The sequence below is a fragment of the Gigantopelta aegis genome, chromosome 4 (assembly GCF_016097555.1).
Source record: "Gigantopelta aegis isolate Gae_Host chromosome 4, Gae_host_genome, whole genome shotgun sequence".
NCBI lineage: Eukaryota > Metazoa > Mollusca > Gastropoda > Neomphalida > Peltospiridae > Gigantopelta > Gigantopelta aegis.
Window position 1 is genome coordinate 71,732,620 of NC_054702.1, and position 17,367 is coordinate 71,749,986.

Genomic DNA, 17,367 nt, shown 5'->3' on the forward strand with positions numbered 1-17,367 from the left:
GAAATAGCCCAAAACTGGAACAAATTGGTAACAAGCTGAAAAGTGATGTAAATAACATACTAAAAGTCCCCAGAAATCCACCTTGTGCTAACTTGGGAATCCAAGATGGCGTCCAAAATGGCCGCCGTTATCTAGTTTTTATCATATCTTTGCAACCAGACATAGTACAAATGCAAATAAAGTGTCTAAACATAGGTCTTTACACAAGCAATGTCATGAAATCATTTATTACATGATTTGAAAAAAGACATACAGCAAACCCACTGTTCCTGGTCTGCAGTCTGTTGTAATAGTGCCACTTACGGTTGCTAACCAGGATCTACAAAGTCGGTGCTCAGCAGCCGTCCTTGACTCCCTCTGGGTTGTTGGCTATATCCTGGAATTAGCCTCACGTACTTCATGGAGTGGCTTCATGAAAGTGGCAGTGAACAGTGACCAGTATGAGAGAACCCGAATAGAAATACTCCCCTTCATCAATCTGGACCCCTCCAATCTAAGTACTATTTACACTGCATTGCGCTTTGCACTGGAACAGTGTGAAAACCATGGCCTCCAAATATGCCCAGTAACATTTGACCAGCCTTTATACATAATAGTAGCAGCTGAAAAAGATCTAAACAAAATCATTGTGCGTCTTGGTGGATTCCATCTCGGTTGCATCGGCCAGATTATGACAGGAAGCGGGCTACCAGAGCTATGGGAAAGGGTGTATGCAAAAGGATCAGTTGTGCACATGTTAACTGGACATGCCTTCTCACGTGCACTTCGTGCTCATATTCTTGCCTTAGCAGCTCTTATTTGTGTCTTAATGGAGACATCTGGATGCATGGACAGCATTGACAAAGATCACTTGGGGAACTTTTACCAAGCCGTACTTAACAAGGAACAGAACACCACTGACATAGCCGAGGAGGAGTGTATCAAGCAGTTAACCCTGATTATTTCACAATTCCTTACCCAGGCTGGTAGTCAGAGCAGAACTGGGAAACTCTGGGTGCAGTGTATCCAACAAGTGGCCCTGATGCATCATTTCATTCGTGCTGAAAGAACAGAGGACTGGAAGCTGCACCTCTAATGTGTGGGGGAAATGATTCCACATTTCCATGCTGCGGGACATCTTCCTTATGTAAAGTCTGCCCGGCTGTATCTGCAGCAGATGGAAGCCTTGGAGAAAACCATACCAGCAGATGAGTTTACAATGTTTACAGAGAAGGGTTATTTTACCATTCGTCGTCTTGATGAATTCTGAGGTGGAAAGTTCTCTGGCCAGACGATCGAACAATTCCTGATGCGGATGATGAAAACATCTGGAGGAATGACGCATGGTCGGGGTATCACAGACAGTACTTTAACTAAGTGGGTCCATGCACTACCTCGCTGTGTTCCTATTTGTGATGCATTGGAGCAGTTTACAGGGGTGCACACTGCTACCTCAGAGCAACATAAAGACCTGCGCTCAAGCACCCAGTCAAGGGACAACAGGGATCATGTCATCGTTGTGCAGTGGCTGAAGGCACACCCACCATTTGCTGGATATGAACCAAATCGTCTGGTGTCCCTTTCAACTGGAATTGTTGCAGATGCATCTGTAAACTGTGACAATGCAATAGAAATTGTTCGTGCAGCAGCATCACAAATGGATGGTCAAAAGTTCACAGACATCAAGCTGCACAGAAATGACAAAGTGACGACTATTGGTGAAAAGTGTAAGACCATCAAAGTCAGGGGACAAAATGCAGTAGTCAATCCAAGTGTGTTATTCAACAGAATCACATGTGTTCTGAATAACAGTTCCGAGATGGCAGCATTCTTGGCTTATGAACTTGCTCCTCAGCCACCTTCCCTTTTCAAAGATGGTGCGATGCGGAAACCAGTAAAGAGTGCCCTGGGAGTCATATTGAAATCATTCACCACCCAGCAATGCAACAGGCAAGAAAATAGCATTTTTGTTGTAGATGGTGTCACCTGCTTCAAACAGTTTTTGGCCACAACCATCCACATATGGTGGTGTATATCAGTCATATATTTCATACACACTGAAGCATTATGGTGCTGGATCAACAGTGGTGTTTGATGGATATGGTAGCACAAATTCAACAAAAGTAGCTGAGCAGAAAAGTAGAGCCCAAGAACATACATCCAGTGACATCATATTCGATGATAATATGCCAACTACCACTACCCAAGCAGTATTCTTGGCTAACAGTAATAATAAGAAGAGACTGATACAAACTCTACGTGAACAGATGCTTACGGCTGGCATATATGTCAAGCAAGCTGGGGCAGATGCAGACACACTGATTGTCTCAACAGCGCTGACCACAGCAGAGTCAGAAGAGCTGCCTGTCGTTGTTGTTGGGACAGATAGACTTACTGGTAATGCTGGTGACTCGGGCGACCCCTTCTACAGCCATGTACATGCTATGCCGCAGCAGCCCCACAACACTGTACAACATTCATGAAATTCAGCATGCTATCGGAGACACAACCAAACACTTGATGTTTTTACATGCCGTGACAGGCTGTGATACTGTGTCTGCAATATATCGTCAGGGCAAGCGCAAAGCTTTCGACATAATCCACAAAAAACACGACTATGAACTGTTGGACACATTCACAAAGACTGGAAGCACGCATGACGAGGTGAAAGTGCAGGAGAAAAATTTATTCTTAAGCTGTATGGGGCCAGCAACTTTGAATCACTTGATGAATACCGCCACATCGCATACAAGCGGAAATTGGTCGAACTTCCCTAAGTTCATCATTTCAGCTAGCAGGTCTATCACAAACTAGTGCTGCAGCAAAGCAGCATTTGTACCGCACTTATCACACGGTTCAGGAATGGATGGGACATCCTTTGCCACCAACGAAATGGGGGTGGAGATCACAGGATGATACACTCACACCAGTGGAAACTGACCTCGCTGTTGCTCCAGACACTTTGCTCAACATGGTATCCTGCGGATGCAAAGAAGATGGTTGTGGGAGCATGTCATGTGGGTGCAAGAAACTTGGAATGTTTTGCACCTCAATGTGCATATATATAGTATCTTAGCAGGTCTAAATGATATCTCTATGTGTACATGGTGCAGTGACTACTATCACGAGGAGGATTAAGATAAGGAAGATAATGATTTGTGGTTGTTGTTGTTCGTCAAAATCAAAATGAAAAACTTTGACCAAAATAAAATCTGATTAAACCCGTGCAAGAGAGATTCATTAAACAGAGAGAGAGAGAGAAAAAAAACGTGTTGTGTTGCTCGAAGCCCTCAATGCTCCAAATACCTATTTCCAGACAATTAATATTTAAAGAGAATCCATGTAGGTTACTGAATCTGCACTGCTCATTTAGCAGTTTGGACCTGCAGTCACGAATCAGCTGTTGCACTCTATTAGAATGGAAATGAAATAAAACGAAGCTGGCGGCGTTAACGATTGCGCAGCAGTCGAATCTAACCAAACCGACAATGATATTACCCGACTGGAGTAATTCTGTGTGTTATTGCTGAGGTCATTTCAGAAGAATAAAAAATGTCTCGTGGCCTGTGACATTTGTTCAAAGCGTACAAAGATATTCCAGCACTACGGTAGTTTGATTAGCGATGTTGCTAAAGTTAACAGGTATGTTAGCAATTTCACAGCTGATGCAGTCGTTCATTTGTCTGGATAGCTTGGGTTTTTTCAAGTTTGTTTTGTTTAACGATATCACTAGAGCACATTAATTTCAGAGAAACCCTGATACAGTTTTCTATTAACTACAAGGGGTACGACCACGGCCTATGACACAAGTAATTGTATGACACTGGTTTGACCGCGACAACACGACATCAGAGAATGGGTCCACCAGTGATCCAAAGAACCTCGGGCGAATTCTCTGTTGAATGAGCTAAATCCCGCCCACCGGCCTCGGTGGCGTCGTGGTTAGGCCATCGGTCTACAGGCTGGTAGGTACTAGGTTCGGATCCCAGTCGAGGCATGGGATTTTTAATCCAGATACCGACTCCAAACCCTGAGTGAGTGCTCCGCAAGGCTCAATGGGTAGGTGTAAACCACTTGCACCGACCAGTAATCCATAACTGCTTCAACAAAGGCCATAGTTTGTGCTATCCTGCCTGTGGGAAGCGCAAATAAAAGATACCTTGCTGCTAATCGGAAAGAGTAGCCCATGTAGTGGCGACAGCGGGTTTCCTCTCAAAATCCGTGTGGTCCTTAACTATGTGTCTGACGCCATATAACCGTAAATAAAATGTGTTGAGTGCGTCGTTAAATAGAACATTTCTTTCAAATCCCGCCCTTTATTTAACTGGAGATTTTTTTTTATTTTTTTTTTTAATGTTTGTTTTGTTTAACAACACAACTAGAACACATTGATTCATTAATCTTCGGCTATTGAATATCAAATATTTGGTAATTTTGACATATATGAGTCTTAGAGAGGAAACCCGCTACATTTTTCCATTAGTAGTAAAGGCATCTTTTATATGCACCATCCCACATACAGGATAGCACATACCACGACATTTGATATACCAGTCATGGTGCACTGGCTGGAACGAGAAATAGCCTAATGTTCCCACCGACGGGAATCGATCCTAGACCAACCGCTTATCAAGCGAGCGCTTTACCACTGGGCTACGTCCCGCTCTTAACTGGAGAAGTCACTGTATTACTGTGATGTTTACCCACATGCCTCTCCTAGTCGTTTTAGGTTTGGTTCCACTCTGGTTTGGAGATATTTGTTGGCTTTTTACATGTATTGTTATTGTGGTTGTTTGGTTGGTTGGTTGTTTGTTTGTTTGTTTTGTTCGTTTTTTAATAAAAAAAAATTGAGGGGGGTGGGGAGGGGGGTTGTTGGTGGTGGTGTTTTTTTGTATGACGTTAGTTTAAAGTGTAAACACAAAATAAATTCAAATTCGCTGTTGGGCAGCAACTTTTTAAAGAAAAGGATAACTGATGTGTTTGATTAACGCATCCATCATTCTAGAGATAACTATAGGGGTTTTCTTTTTGTTTTCTTCTCTTTTTAAGATTCACCTTAACTACAATGTTAGTAAAATCTCCGTAGAATGTCAGTTTAATCTCGGCGCAAACCTTTGAAAGTTAACGACACCAGAGAAAAGCGGTTTCGCCCCGTGTGTGGGACAGGACAGCTAATAGGTGAAATTTTAATCAAAGTACACACAGCAATCTTCCTGGCTCGGTCGCTCTTTCCGTCAGATTGGCTGGTAGATCGATCGGAATGTTGTCGAGTGGCAAACGTTCTGTGCATTTCATTACTTTATTTCCAAGTCGGGACCGATATGTCGATCCCTTCGTTATCTTTTTTCCATTCCAATAACAATATTTGTATTTAAACATGCGGGGATATTTAGAGTTTTTATGTTCAACATCAAACATGAATAACACATGATGTGTGTTTGCGCAAATGGAGTTTGTTTTACAATTAGGAAAACGGTCATGTGTAATGTTACTGAAAGAAAAATGAAAATTTTAAATTAGAATTTAATATGTATATAGCAGGTCATTTATTATCAATAAGAGGAAGGGAATCTAGATCAGTCGGTAGAGTGATTGCGTGAGGTGTTTCGGTTGATGGATCGAATCCCCTCTGTAGTTTTTCTCGTGTCAACCAGTGCTCCACGACTGGTATATCAAAGGCCGACTTATGAAATGTTCTATATGTGGCAAAGGGCATATAAAATATACCTGGCTACTAGAGAGAAAATGTAGTGGGTTTCCTCTGAATACTACAGTGGTAAAGCTCAACTGATGCGCTGTCGGTCTAAGGTCTATTTCTCGTGCTTAACAAAGGCCGTGGTATGTATTATCCTGTCTGCTGGATGGCGCATATAACAGATCCCTTTTTGCTAATCGGAATGAGTAGCCCACTGATTGGCGGCAGCGGGTTTCCTCTCTCAAAATCTGTGTAGTCCTTAATCATATGACTGACGCCAAATAGCACTCCCCAGTCACATCAACCCCTACCCCTAATATATTGGCATGTCTTACAGTACGAACCGGATTTAGTAGAGTTAAGGTTTGTTTGGTCGCACAGTGCACTCCCCTCCCTATAAAAGTCGGACTATGCGAGTATTAACATGATAGTTTCTTATCAAATACTATCAGGGCTTCTACCTACATCGGCGGTTCTCTGTGATGTGTTAAGGAAAACATTATTTACGTAATTTTAAGGGGATACCTACTTTAGGTGTTTGTTCAATTTGTTGAGCGTAGACTAAAGTACATCATATATTTTAATGCAGTATATTTCAGTGCTGTGCCTAGAAGAATAAAAAAAATTATTCAGGGGTCACATTAATTTTATTCACAGGAGGTCAAATGACCTTTGGCGACACTCACCCACCCCACACACACTTGGATCTGCGCCTGGACCTTGTATAGCAATTACCTGTCTAGAAATCCTTTTGTCTCGTCTGCTTCTAACGGACATAGCAAGTCGCTGGTATAGCCTTTATTTACACTGACCTGATCCTTTTGTCATTGGCATACACACACAAACACACGCACACACACACACAGTCACATACACACAGTCATACACACATAGTCACAAACAGTCACACACCCACACAGTTACACACAGAGAGAAACAGTCACACACAGAGAGAGACAGTCACACACAGTCACATACACAGTCACACAGTCACACACACACACACACATAGTCACACACACGCGCACATACATACACACACACATTAACACACACAGTAATACACACACAGTATCACACACACACACACACACACACACACACACACACACACACACACACACACAGTCACATACATACACTCTCTTACACACACAGTCGCACACACAGTCACACACACAGGCACACACACAGTATCACACACACACACACACACACACACAGTCACACACATACACTCATACACACAGTCACACACAGTCACACATACACACACAGTCACACACACAGTCACATACACACACACAGTCACACATACATACACACAGTCACGCACACACAGTCACATACACACACACACTATATATATATATATATATATATATATATATATATATATATATATATACAGTCAAACCTGTCTTAGCGGCCACCTGTACTAAGCAGTCACCTGCCTTAAGCGGCCACTTTTTTCCCTTCCAAACGATTTATAATGTAAATGCACCTGTAATAAGCGGTCACCTGTCTAACGCGCCCAGCGGCCACCTAAATCGGATCCTAAATCGCCCAAATACCTGAATTAAGCGGCCACTTACTATGATAATACACCGCATGAAGTAGGAATTAAATAAATAAATGGTAAAAGAAAACAAACTTGTTGAGAACGGTTAATTCAATACATTCCATTTGCATTATTTATGAAGGAGACGACATGTCAAAAGTTGATATATAGTCGACTGTGAAGCACACATCCATTGATTAGCAGTACAGATGGTAAAACAAGAAACAACAAGAAATGTTTTAAAGACTATATATATGACAATCTGTACTCAGCGGCCACCTGTCTTAAGCGGCCACCTTTATCTACTCCCTTGTGTGACCGCTTAAGACAGGTTAGACTGTATATATATATATATATATATATATATATATATATATAGTCACACACACAGTCACACACACACACACACACACACACATACACACACATGCAGTCAGTCACACACGCAAACACACACATACACACACACAGTCACGCACACACAGTCACGTAAACACAGTCACACAAACACACACACACACACACACACATATATATATATATATATATATATATATATATATATATATATATATATATATATATATAGTCACACAGTCACACACACACACAGTCACACGCACGCACACAGTATATATATATATAGTCACACACACACACACGCACACACACACGGTTACACACACAGTCAGTCACACACACACACACACACACACACACACACACACGTAGTCAGTCACACACGCACGCACGCACACACACACCAATTAACTGAGGCTAGGTACGGACCTCTGATGGTATTTAAAGGGTCAGCGAATACTAAGTTGAAGCAGATTATTATGTTAACTATTGCTAAAGTAAAGTAACCGGAAATAGTGTCGCTGTATATCCAAGATCGAACTGGTTCACGCGAGAGGTTGCATAGTACCAAATATTTACGGAGTAAAAGCAGCTGTGGGTGTGATTGGTAGTAATATGTGACATTGATTATTTGTGCAAATACTATTATCCATTGACAATAAATAAATACACTTTTATTTGTTATACAGTTGTCATGCAGTATATACCAGAGGTTGAAACTAATGTGGGGTACCCCCAAAAATGGAACTGCAATTTTCAGCAAAAATGACGGTTGCTATTAAAAACATTAATTAAATTTCTTAAATGGAACATGACTCCCCATTGTATTGCAGGTAGATTAGATGTGAGGTGCCATACTTTCTATTGCTGTACTTCCTGGGCGTGTTAAAACGCTGCTTATATCAGTTTCATTAGTAAACGTTAACATTATCGGCAATAGGAATTGATTTGGTGTATTAGAACCGAGAAAGTTATGTGGACATGTGTACTGCACGCGGTCACACTTGGCAACAAGGGGAGCTTATTCTATTGTTATATTTATAATCTCATCATTTAGCTTGAACGGGATAAAACCATTATCTTTTGTTATAAAAAAAAAGAAGAAGAGTGAGGAGACATAGATTAATTTCTATATTTTGATACTGTTCCTAGGTGGACCAATCTAGAGAACAAGTCCGTTGCAGAATGTGAGCTGGTGATGAGATGTCACCCGACAACAGTTTTAGATTTATTTTTAATATAAAAACCTGCATCATAAATATTCTGTTAATTTAATTTCGTTCTGTTGAATTTTTATTTAACACACGTAAATATGATAGTATAGTTTACGATAAAATGGTGAGATAAAAAAAAATATTATGTCTCTTCGTGTAAAATGATAGTTTATTAACCGAATGGATGAGAGCGGGACGTAACCTAGTGGTAAAGCGGTCTAGGATCGATCCCCGTCAGTGGACCCATTTGGGTATTTCTCGTTCCAGCCAGTGCTCCACAACTGGTGTAACAAAGGCTATGGTATGTACTATCCTGTCTGTGGGATGGTGCATATAAAAGATCCCTTGCTGCTAATCGAAAAGAGTAGCCTATGAAGTGGCGACAGCGGGTTTCCTCCCTCAATATATGTGTGTTCCTTAACCATATGTCTGACGCCATATAACCGTAAATAAAATGTGTTGAGTGCGTCGTTAAATTAAACATTTGCTTCCTTCCGAATGGATGAGAGAGAAAAAATCACTATATGTAGTCATATGACATGGAATAATTACACCTCGGTGATGGAAATTTAGATTCTATGACGCGACAAGCGTCGTTGCAGGTCCAAATGCCCAACACTTCGGGTGATGTTTTATAAAATATGAATTGTCTTTGCACTTTTAACAAGAAGTGCTTCTAGGATTCTTTTATAACTTATTTTTTAAATAAAATTTAAGTTTTTTATATTTACATTCCTGCTCTTAGACTTCCCATTAGATCGATTTTCAGCATTACAAACGATTTGACTTAAAGGGAACATCGGCTTTAAAGGGATTTTATAGGACTTCATTTTTGACGCATGTACATTAAGGAGACAAAAAAATAGTTTTGTGATGCATTACAAATAGATGCATTACGACAAAGGTTCTAGAACACGGTGACCCGATGCTCGAGGCCAGTGTTTTTAGACTCGGGCCATCTAGTAATTCCTGTAGACAGCCCGATGGCCAGTGAACAAACAAAAAAGTATTTATTTCAATTTGGTGCTTTTATTTTAAAAAAATCATTTCACTATCGATTATTCCACCACCAGCAGTTATGTGACCATATCTAGCATCAATCTACCTGCCTGTGTAATTTTATTATTGAGATCCAACAGATAAATGAAAAACGATTCTAATTACTTAGCCGCCATTTTGTATACCGATGCACAAAGAATCGTTACTTTGAGTTATGTAATAGCGTAATACAAACGGTCACCAGTCTAGGTTGTAATCACAATTAAGTTTTTTTAACCTTTATAATGTAAAGGAGTAAATAATTAATTATATTACACCCATTTAGAAGTACAATATATAATAAAACTTATTAATTTAAGTGAAAAATAATGTTTTGCCTCTAGAAAACCGATTTATTGTTTAAATAAATAAATAATGTACGACATAATTCACGACCTATTACTTAGTCATTACCTTATTGCAACCTTCATAATGAATGGTTTAGTTTCGTCATAAAATGGGGGGAGGGTTATAAAACAAATTAAGACAGGAAACAATTGCCATACTCGGTTGGTTTTAATGCACAGCAGGCACGGCGGAACAAGGGGGCTGGTGGGGCTCTAGACCTCCGAATAATTCTGAATAAAACATAGCATTGGTAAATCTTACTTGTAGAATGCAGGAAATTGCATTTCAGGACATCTAGTTTTCATAATGTTACGGGGGAGCATAACCCGAACACCCTAGAACCTTTGCTTGGCGCCCACGGTCTCAGTCAACCCCCACCCCCACCCCTATGTCTACGTGCTTCCGCCGTGCCTGTATAGCTCAATAATACTGTAACATTAGGCTTAGAATCGCAATCCTAATCACCTACATGGAAACGTAAACAAACTATTAATATAAACGGAGGAGGGAAACAAAGAAAGAAAGAAAAGTTTTATTTAACGACACACTCAGCACATTTTAATTACGGTTATATGGCGTCAGACATATGGTTAAGGACCATACAAATATTGAGTGAGGAAACCCTCTGTCGCCACTTCATGGGCTACTCTTTCCGATTAGCAGCAAGGGATCTTTTATTTGCGCTTCCCACAGGCAGGATAGCACAAACCATGGCCTTTGTTGAACCAGTTAATGGATCACTGGTCGGTGCAAATGGTTTACACTTACCCGTTGAGCCTTGCGGAGCACTCACTCAGGGTTTGGAGTCGGTATCTGGATTAAAAATCCCATGCCTCGATTGGGATCCGAACCCAGTACCTACCAGCCTGTAGACCGATGGCCTAACCACGACGCCACCGAGGCTGGTACTGAGGAAGGAAACAATACAGTTACTAGTATTTCACGACCAATTGTTTTCACATCTAGCCCACCATACAACCATGATTAGCGTGTGTAGCACTTTCTACCTGAGTAGATGACGTCATGTTACTCATATAAACAACAAGTTCGCCAGTTTCACTTTGATATATTACCACACGAGGGGTCCGAAAAGGGAAGCAACTCTCATTAAACCTCAGAAAACGATGATATTATGGCGTTCAGTTCTAGATGCAGTATTCAACTCTGTTTTTACACCATGATAATTATGGGAGTTCCCATCATCTTTCAGCATTGCGTAACCTAACAGTCCAATCAGTCCTGATTCCAATAACATAAAATACACCAAACGCACTATTTTCACTGGAACTAAATTTGGCACCTACATACCGCTGATAGGCTGCGATAATGGTGTGATCGTTATATTTAAAACGTTTCCTAACTTCTGTATAGCAGAAAAATGCAGAACGTTCTATGACAGTGCAGGGGTCGAAATTGACTAAAATTTCAGATGGTCCGAATCAAAACCTGTCGAACTAGATATGATTAACTCAGACTAAACTGTGACTATAACGGTAAAATAATTGCCTGTGCGACGGGACGACAAGCAAAAAATAATCTCCCGGCCCATGGTGATGTTCACCGTGGAAAAACAATATTTCGACTATTGTCATAGTTTTTATTCTTGTGCGTACCAAAATATTAATAAATTACATTATTGTCTTGACTTCGGCGAGGTCTAAAAGATAGTAGGTAGGCAATTTATTTTTTTTTTTTTTTATTTTTAGTTTTCATTTATATTATGATGAACTTGAGCTGCGACTTGTTATTATTGGTAATTTGGAGATGGTACTTAGTCAAGTGCTCTCTCGTACGTTCGTTGTTGTGACGTAGGATTCAAATTTAAGCAATCACATTTGGTGTGCGAGATAACGAAAACGTAATTAAGTGAGTGGACTTTGCTTTCTGAAATTTGATACACCTCCTCACAGATCCTTAATATACTACAAGACACCAAGTAAATTCAATTAGTTTTTATGACAGAACAGCAGAATCCATCTTTTTTGTCGTGGGTGTCATATATTAAGGGTTAGATTCGCACGTCAATGATATGAATGGGACTCTGGAGGACACGGTTCGCCGGGAACGAACTGCCCGTGCTGACAGTGACTGATCGTTATTGGTGTCCTCGCGGTGTAAAGCAATTGTCAACGAGTCTCGCGTGTCTCCTGTAGGCCATTTAATCCGATTGTGAAGACCTATGGGTTATCAATGTTATGATATCGTGTCAATTACGCAGCGACTGTCAAGTAACCTAAGGTGTTAACTGCTGTCATTTTGTTTTAGTTGAGAGTTTGTTCACCTTTTTTTTTTCGTTTTTAATATCAATATACAGCATATATCTAAAGCAAGTATGTAAACAAAAAAAGTAACAATAAAACCCATGTCATCTTGATAAAAAAAAAAATCTTTTTTTTTTCTTTTTTTTTTAAATCTTTAAAAACTGTTTAATATTATCTCCAGTGAAATTTGATCAGGGATATTTCTTTAATAACTTGGTCTGATAAATATAAAAATGAACACAAAAAGAAATCATAGTAGTATCAAACTGTAAAGGAAGTGAGTTCCAAATTACCTTTTTAGTAAACTTAGCTTCTTCTTTTTTCAGTAAGATTTTTGTTTTAATAAAGGAACTTTGTTCTACTTAAATAATTTCCCCAAAAATACAAGTTGTTTTGTTTTTTTGTGGTTTTTTGTTGTGGTTTTTTTACATTAAATCTTAACTACTCATCTATTTGGGGGGGGGGGGGGGGGGGGGTCATATCATTTCTTGAAGTTGTTTTGATCATTTACACTGTGTTGTATATGTTTCTCTGATGCCACAAAACTGAAAGAAAGAAATATTTTATTTAACGACGCATTAAAAACATTTTATTTACGGTTATATGGTGTCAGACATATGATAAAGGACCACACAGATATTGAGAGAGGAAACCCGCAGTCGCTACTTCATGGGCTACTCTTTTCGATTAGCAGCAAGGAATCTTTTATATGCACCATGCCACAGACAGGGTAGTACATACTACGGCCTTTGATATACCAGTCGTGGTGCACTGGCTGGAACGAGAAATAACCCAATGGGCCCACCGACGGGGATCGATCCCAGACCGACTACGCATCGAGCGAGCGCTTTACCACTGGGCTACGTCCCCCTCCCCTTCACAATACTGTTGCCAGGAAAGTACATAAAGTTCTGTTCTGTTCTGACGTAACATCAACATAAACATATAGTATAGTAGTAATCTACTGTTGTTGTTTTTGTTGTTGTTGTTGTTGTTGTTGTTGTTTTAAGGATCATATAGACTGGATGCGGCGTGTTTGTACGGTCTGACTCACGTTTGCTGCGTGCTGTTTGCGGTTTGCGTTTTGGGCATATACAGTATATACGATTATTTCATTGCGACTGACCGCATGCGTTTTGTAGACACACATCGTACGCTTCCAGTCTAGATACTCTCATTGAAACTAACACATTTCGAATTTTTTTTTTTTTTTTAATCCGACCGTACGCGAGCGCCGCAACCAGTCTGTATGAGCCTTTAGATAGTGATTCCCCCGGGTGGGAAATTCCTCTCAAGTTACTAAAAGTAGTAGCGTATTCCCTGGCTTTTATTAAATTTGTTTGGCTAATTCTTGTTTTGTCTTGTCTTGTCATGTGTATATTGTGAAGTGAATGTGTGTACATATATACATTTATATTGTAAATCCCAAATTCTTCATGTATATATATATATATATATATATATATATATATATATATATATATATATATATATATATATATATATATATATATATATATATATGTTCCTTTATATTATGTAGCCCTCCTATGCCGTTGCTGAACGGCCAGAGTGTAAATAAATTCTGTTCTGTTCTGTTCTGTTTACTGAAAGTGCGAGTGGAACATTGCAGATTTATGATTTACTTGGATATAATTTACATCGAGAGGCTTCTCTCAAATTATATAGATGGATTGTACAAAAGAAAAACCCATATTACTGCAGAAACAAATATGTCGTAAAATTGAGTCTATATATTTTGGTGCTTCGGCTATCGTTTTGCCGATTACTTGTGAAGCAATAAATCATGTAGTAAGTTAATCCCAATAAGTGCAAAATACCAGTCGTCATCTTTGTCTGGAATGACTCGGGTTTTTTTTTTTTATGAATAGCTACTGTCGCTAAAAGTACAATATTTAAATGGTGGTTTTGTTGTTTAGTTTCTTTGTTTTAGGTTTGTGTTAGGGTTTTGGTTTTTTATTGGGGGTTTTGGGGTTTTTTTTGGGTTTTTTGTTTGTTTTTGTTTTTTTGTTTTTTTTTGGGGGGGGGGTATTGTTGTTTCTGTAGTTGGGGGTTTGGGGGGGGTAGAAGGTGTGGATCACACCACCATTGCAGTTATTTTCATTTCAGCTTATTTTCGTGCTTATTTCCAATTAAGGTTCAAGCACAATGTCGTGGACATACACCTCGGCTATATGGGCTGTCTGTCCTGAGACAGTGGGCTAGTTATTAATTGTTTGTGGTTAGTTAGAGAAAATAGGATGTAGTGGCCTTACACCTACCCATTGAGTCTTTAAAACTGCTCTGGGTGGGGCCCTGTACCGGGCTGCGAACCCTGTACCTACCAGCTTCATTTCTGATGGCTTAACCACGACACCACCGATTTCGGTTACTGAAGTCAATCAACGGCATTTATGGTCGTCGAAGACACTAAGTTCATTCCGTGAAAATCGACATTAAGTTTGGTTACTAAGGTAATTACGCACTTAAGGTGATCTTAACGCTAAGATCGGCTTGTAAACGGGGCCCTGTAACACATTTGTATAAAGTTACAATAATAGTGAAACAAGAGTATGTGACGTTGAGAAGGTTAAATACTCTCTTATCTAACAATAGACTAGGACTTGTCGCTTTAACCGATACTTCTTAGTGGTATGTGCGTTTGTAGAATTATAGAAAATGCATTTCGCGGTTTTACAAAGACCAAGATGACCAAAAACACACAGATGTAAGGAAATGAACAATCTAAACATTAAACTTTCAGTAATGGTTGATTTCAGTTATCAAAAACAGATGTAGCCGTGAAATATATGCGGTAGTATTTCTAAACTGGAGTGTGTAAGTTTAAACGACATATCTAAGTGTTGTGTTTTACTAAGTTATTCTACGTTTGCACTTCACTTTAATGGACCACACCACTATAATAATTAATCAGTGGTTTAAGGTGATGAATTTAGTTCCATTGAAAAGTGACTCTGAGGTTAAGCATTCTTGTTCCAACCAGTGCATCACAACTGGACAAATGCCGTGGTATGTGCTGTCCTGTCTATGAGAAAGTGCATATAAAAGATCCCTTGCTGCATTAGAATTTTATTTAGTGGTTTTCCTCTAATGACTACGAGTCAGAATTATTAAGTGTTTGACATCCTATAGCCGATGATTAATTAACCAAGGTGCTTCAGTGGTGTCGTTAAACAAAACAAACTTTTCAAGTCAAGTAATGCTGTAAGGGGAGCAAACTCCGATGATTAGGATATAAAAGCAGGGTCGATTTCGGCATTTAGAACTGATGTGGCGGGACGTAGTAGATCAGTGGTAAAGCGTTCGCTCGATGCACGGTCGATCTGGGATCGATCACTGTCGGAGGACTCATTGGGCTATTTATCGTTCCAGCCAGTGCACCACAACTGGTATATCAAAGGCCGTGGTATGTGCTATCCTGTCTGTGGGATGGTGCATATAAAAGATCCTTTGCTACTAATGGAATTTTTTTTTAGCGGGATTCCTGTCTAAGATTATATATAAAAATTACCAAATGTTTGACATACAATAACCAATGATTAAGAAATCAATATGCTCTAGTGGAGTCGTTAAACAAAACAAACCTTAACTTTAAAACTGAATGTCATTTGGTGTAGTGTCTTTATACTGAGGTTTAATGTGAGTAGCTTAATTCTCTTTTCAGACAGAAGTAAAGAATGGTAATATATATACTCAACAACAAAAGTTTAGCAAATATATTTTATGACCTCTAAATGTGTCATGGTTGAATAAATGTAAAAGAAAACCAGGTCCTCCTGTTGTGTTAAGCAAAGGTTGATTAGTTTATGTTGTTTGTAAATGGTAAACATTTCAGATGTGAATACTAATTAATAAAAATAGGTTAATTTATAAATGTTATGCCATTTCTTTTAACATTAGCTAAACTTTCGTTGTTGAGTATATATATATATATATATATATATATATATATATATATATATATATATATATATATATATATATATAACTATGTGGCGAACTTGGTTTTTATTGGGGGTTTTTTTAGTATAATTACGTCACTGGAGATATCCTCTTCTCCCAAGGTAGAAAAGTAAACATTTTTTTCTGGTTTAATTGCTACATAGGCTAATCAGTTTGGGGTTTTTTTAATGCTCGGCTATCCAAAAACGTTAGTTGTCAGATACCTCAAGTATCAATTGTTAACGCTTTCTGTTGATAAAAAAAAAATGCTTTAAAAATCGTTTTCTTTACCTTTCTGATTGATCGAGAACATAAGTGACGCTCGACAGATGCTGTTCATTACGTTATGGATCGAGACGGCCGTGCTTTTTTCAGTCTTGACAGTTACGGAACGTTCAATTCCTCACAGAGACGGCTCTTTCGTAAACTGACCCACTTACTCCGTGTCTGGGCTATAATTACGCAGACTCAGGCTGTTAGATGCCCACTAATTCCGTCAAAGGCCGGACATCTAGCGGTAGATTTGTTCACAACGCGGTCATTAAATACATTACGGATAATCCTTTAATGGCCGGCGAAATGCCATACGATAGATCACATTGTCAGTTCCGTAAAACGCTGTCTTCTATAGAATGGCTGTGTTCTGTCAAAAGTTAGGTGTTGACAGAGGCATCTCGTGTTGGTCGAGGTAAACAGTTTAAATGTATTTTAATTACACAAATACCCTCTTACGGAAAAGTATCAAAATCACTACCGCAATCACTAATCTAAATCACTACCGCAAAGCAGTAATCGATCACCTATAGTGACATAGTTTGCGTCAGAAGAGAACCGAGGAATCGGCCCGTAACTTTATAAAGTTAAACTTTCTTTTGTTTAACTCCACCACTGGGGAACACTGATTAATTAATCATCGGCTATTGGATGTCAAACATTTGGAAATTCTGA

At 39.2% G+C, this 17,367-nt stretch overlaps 1 protein-coding gene across 1 annotated transcript; it reads left to right on the forward strand.

Annotated features, from left to right (window-relative positions):
* Positions 1-1,288: 1,288 nt before the first annotated feature.
* On the forward strand, positions 1,289-8,838 carry LOC121369979. Its single transcript, XM_041495062.1, has 2 exons — positions 1,289-1,929; positions 8,748-8,838. Exons 1-2 carry the CDS (start codon positions 1,289-1,291, stop codon positions 8,836-8,838), a joined length of 732 nt encoding a protein of 243 aa, XP_041350996.1.
* Positions 8,839-17,367: the final 8,529 nt, after the last annotated feature.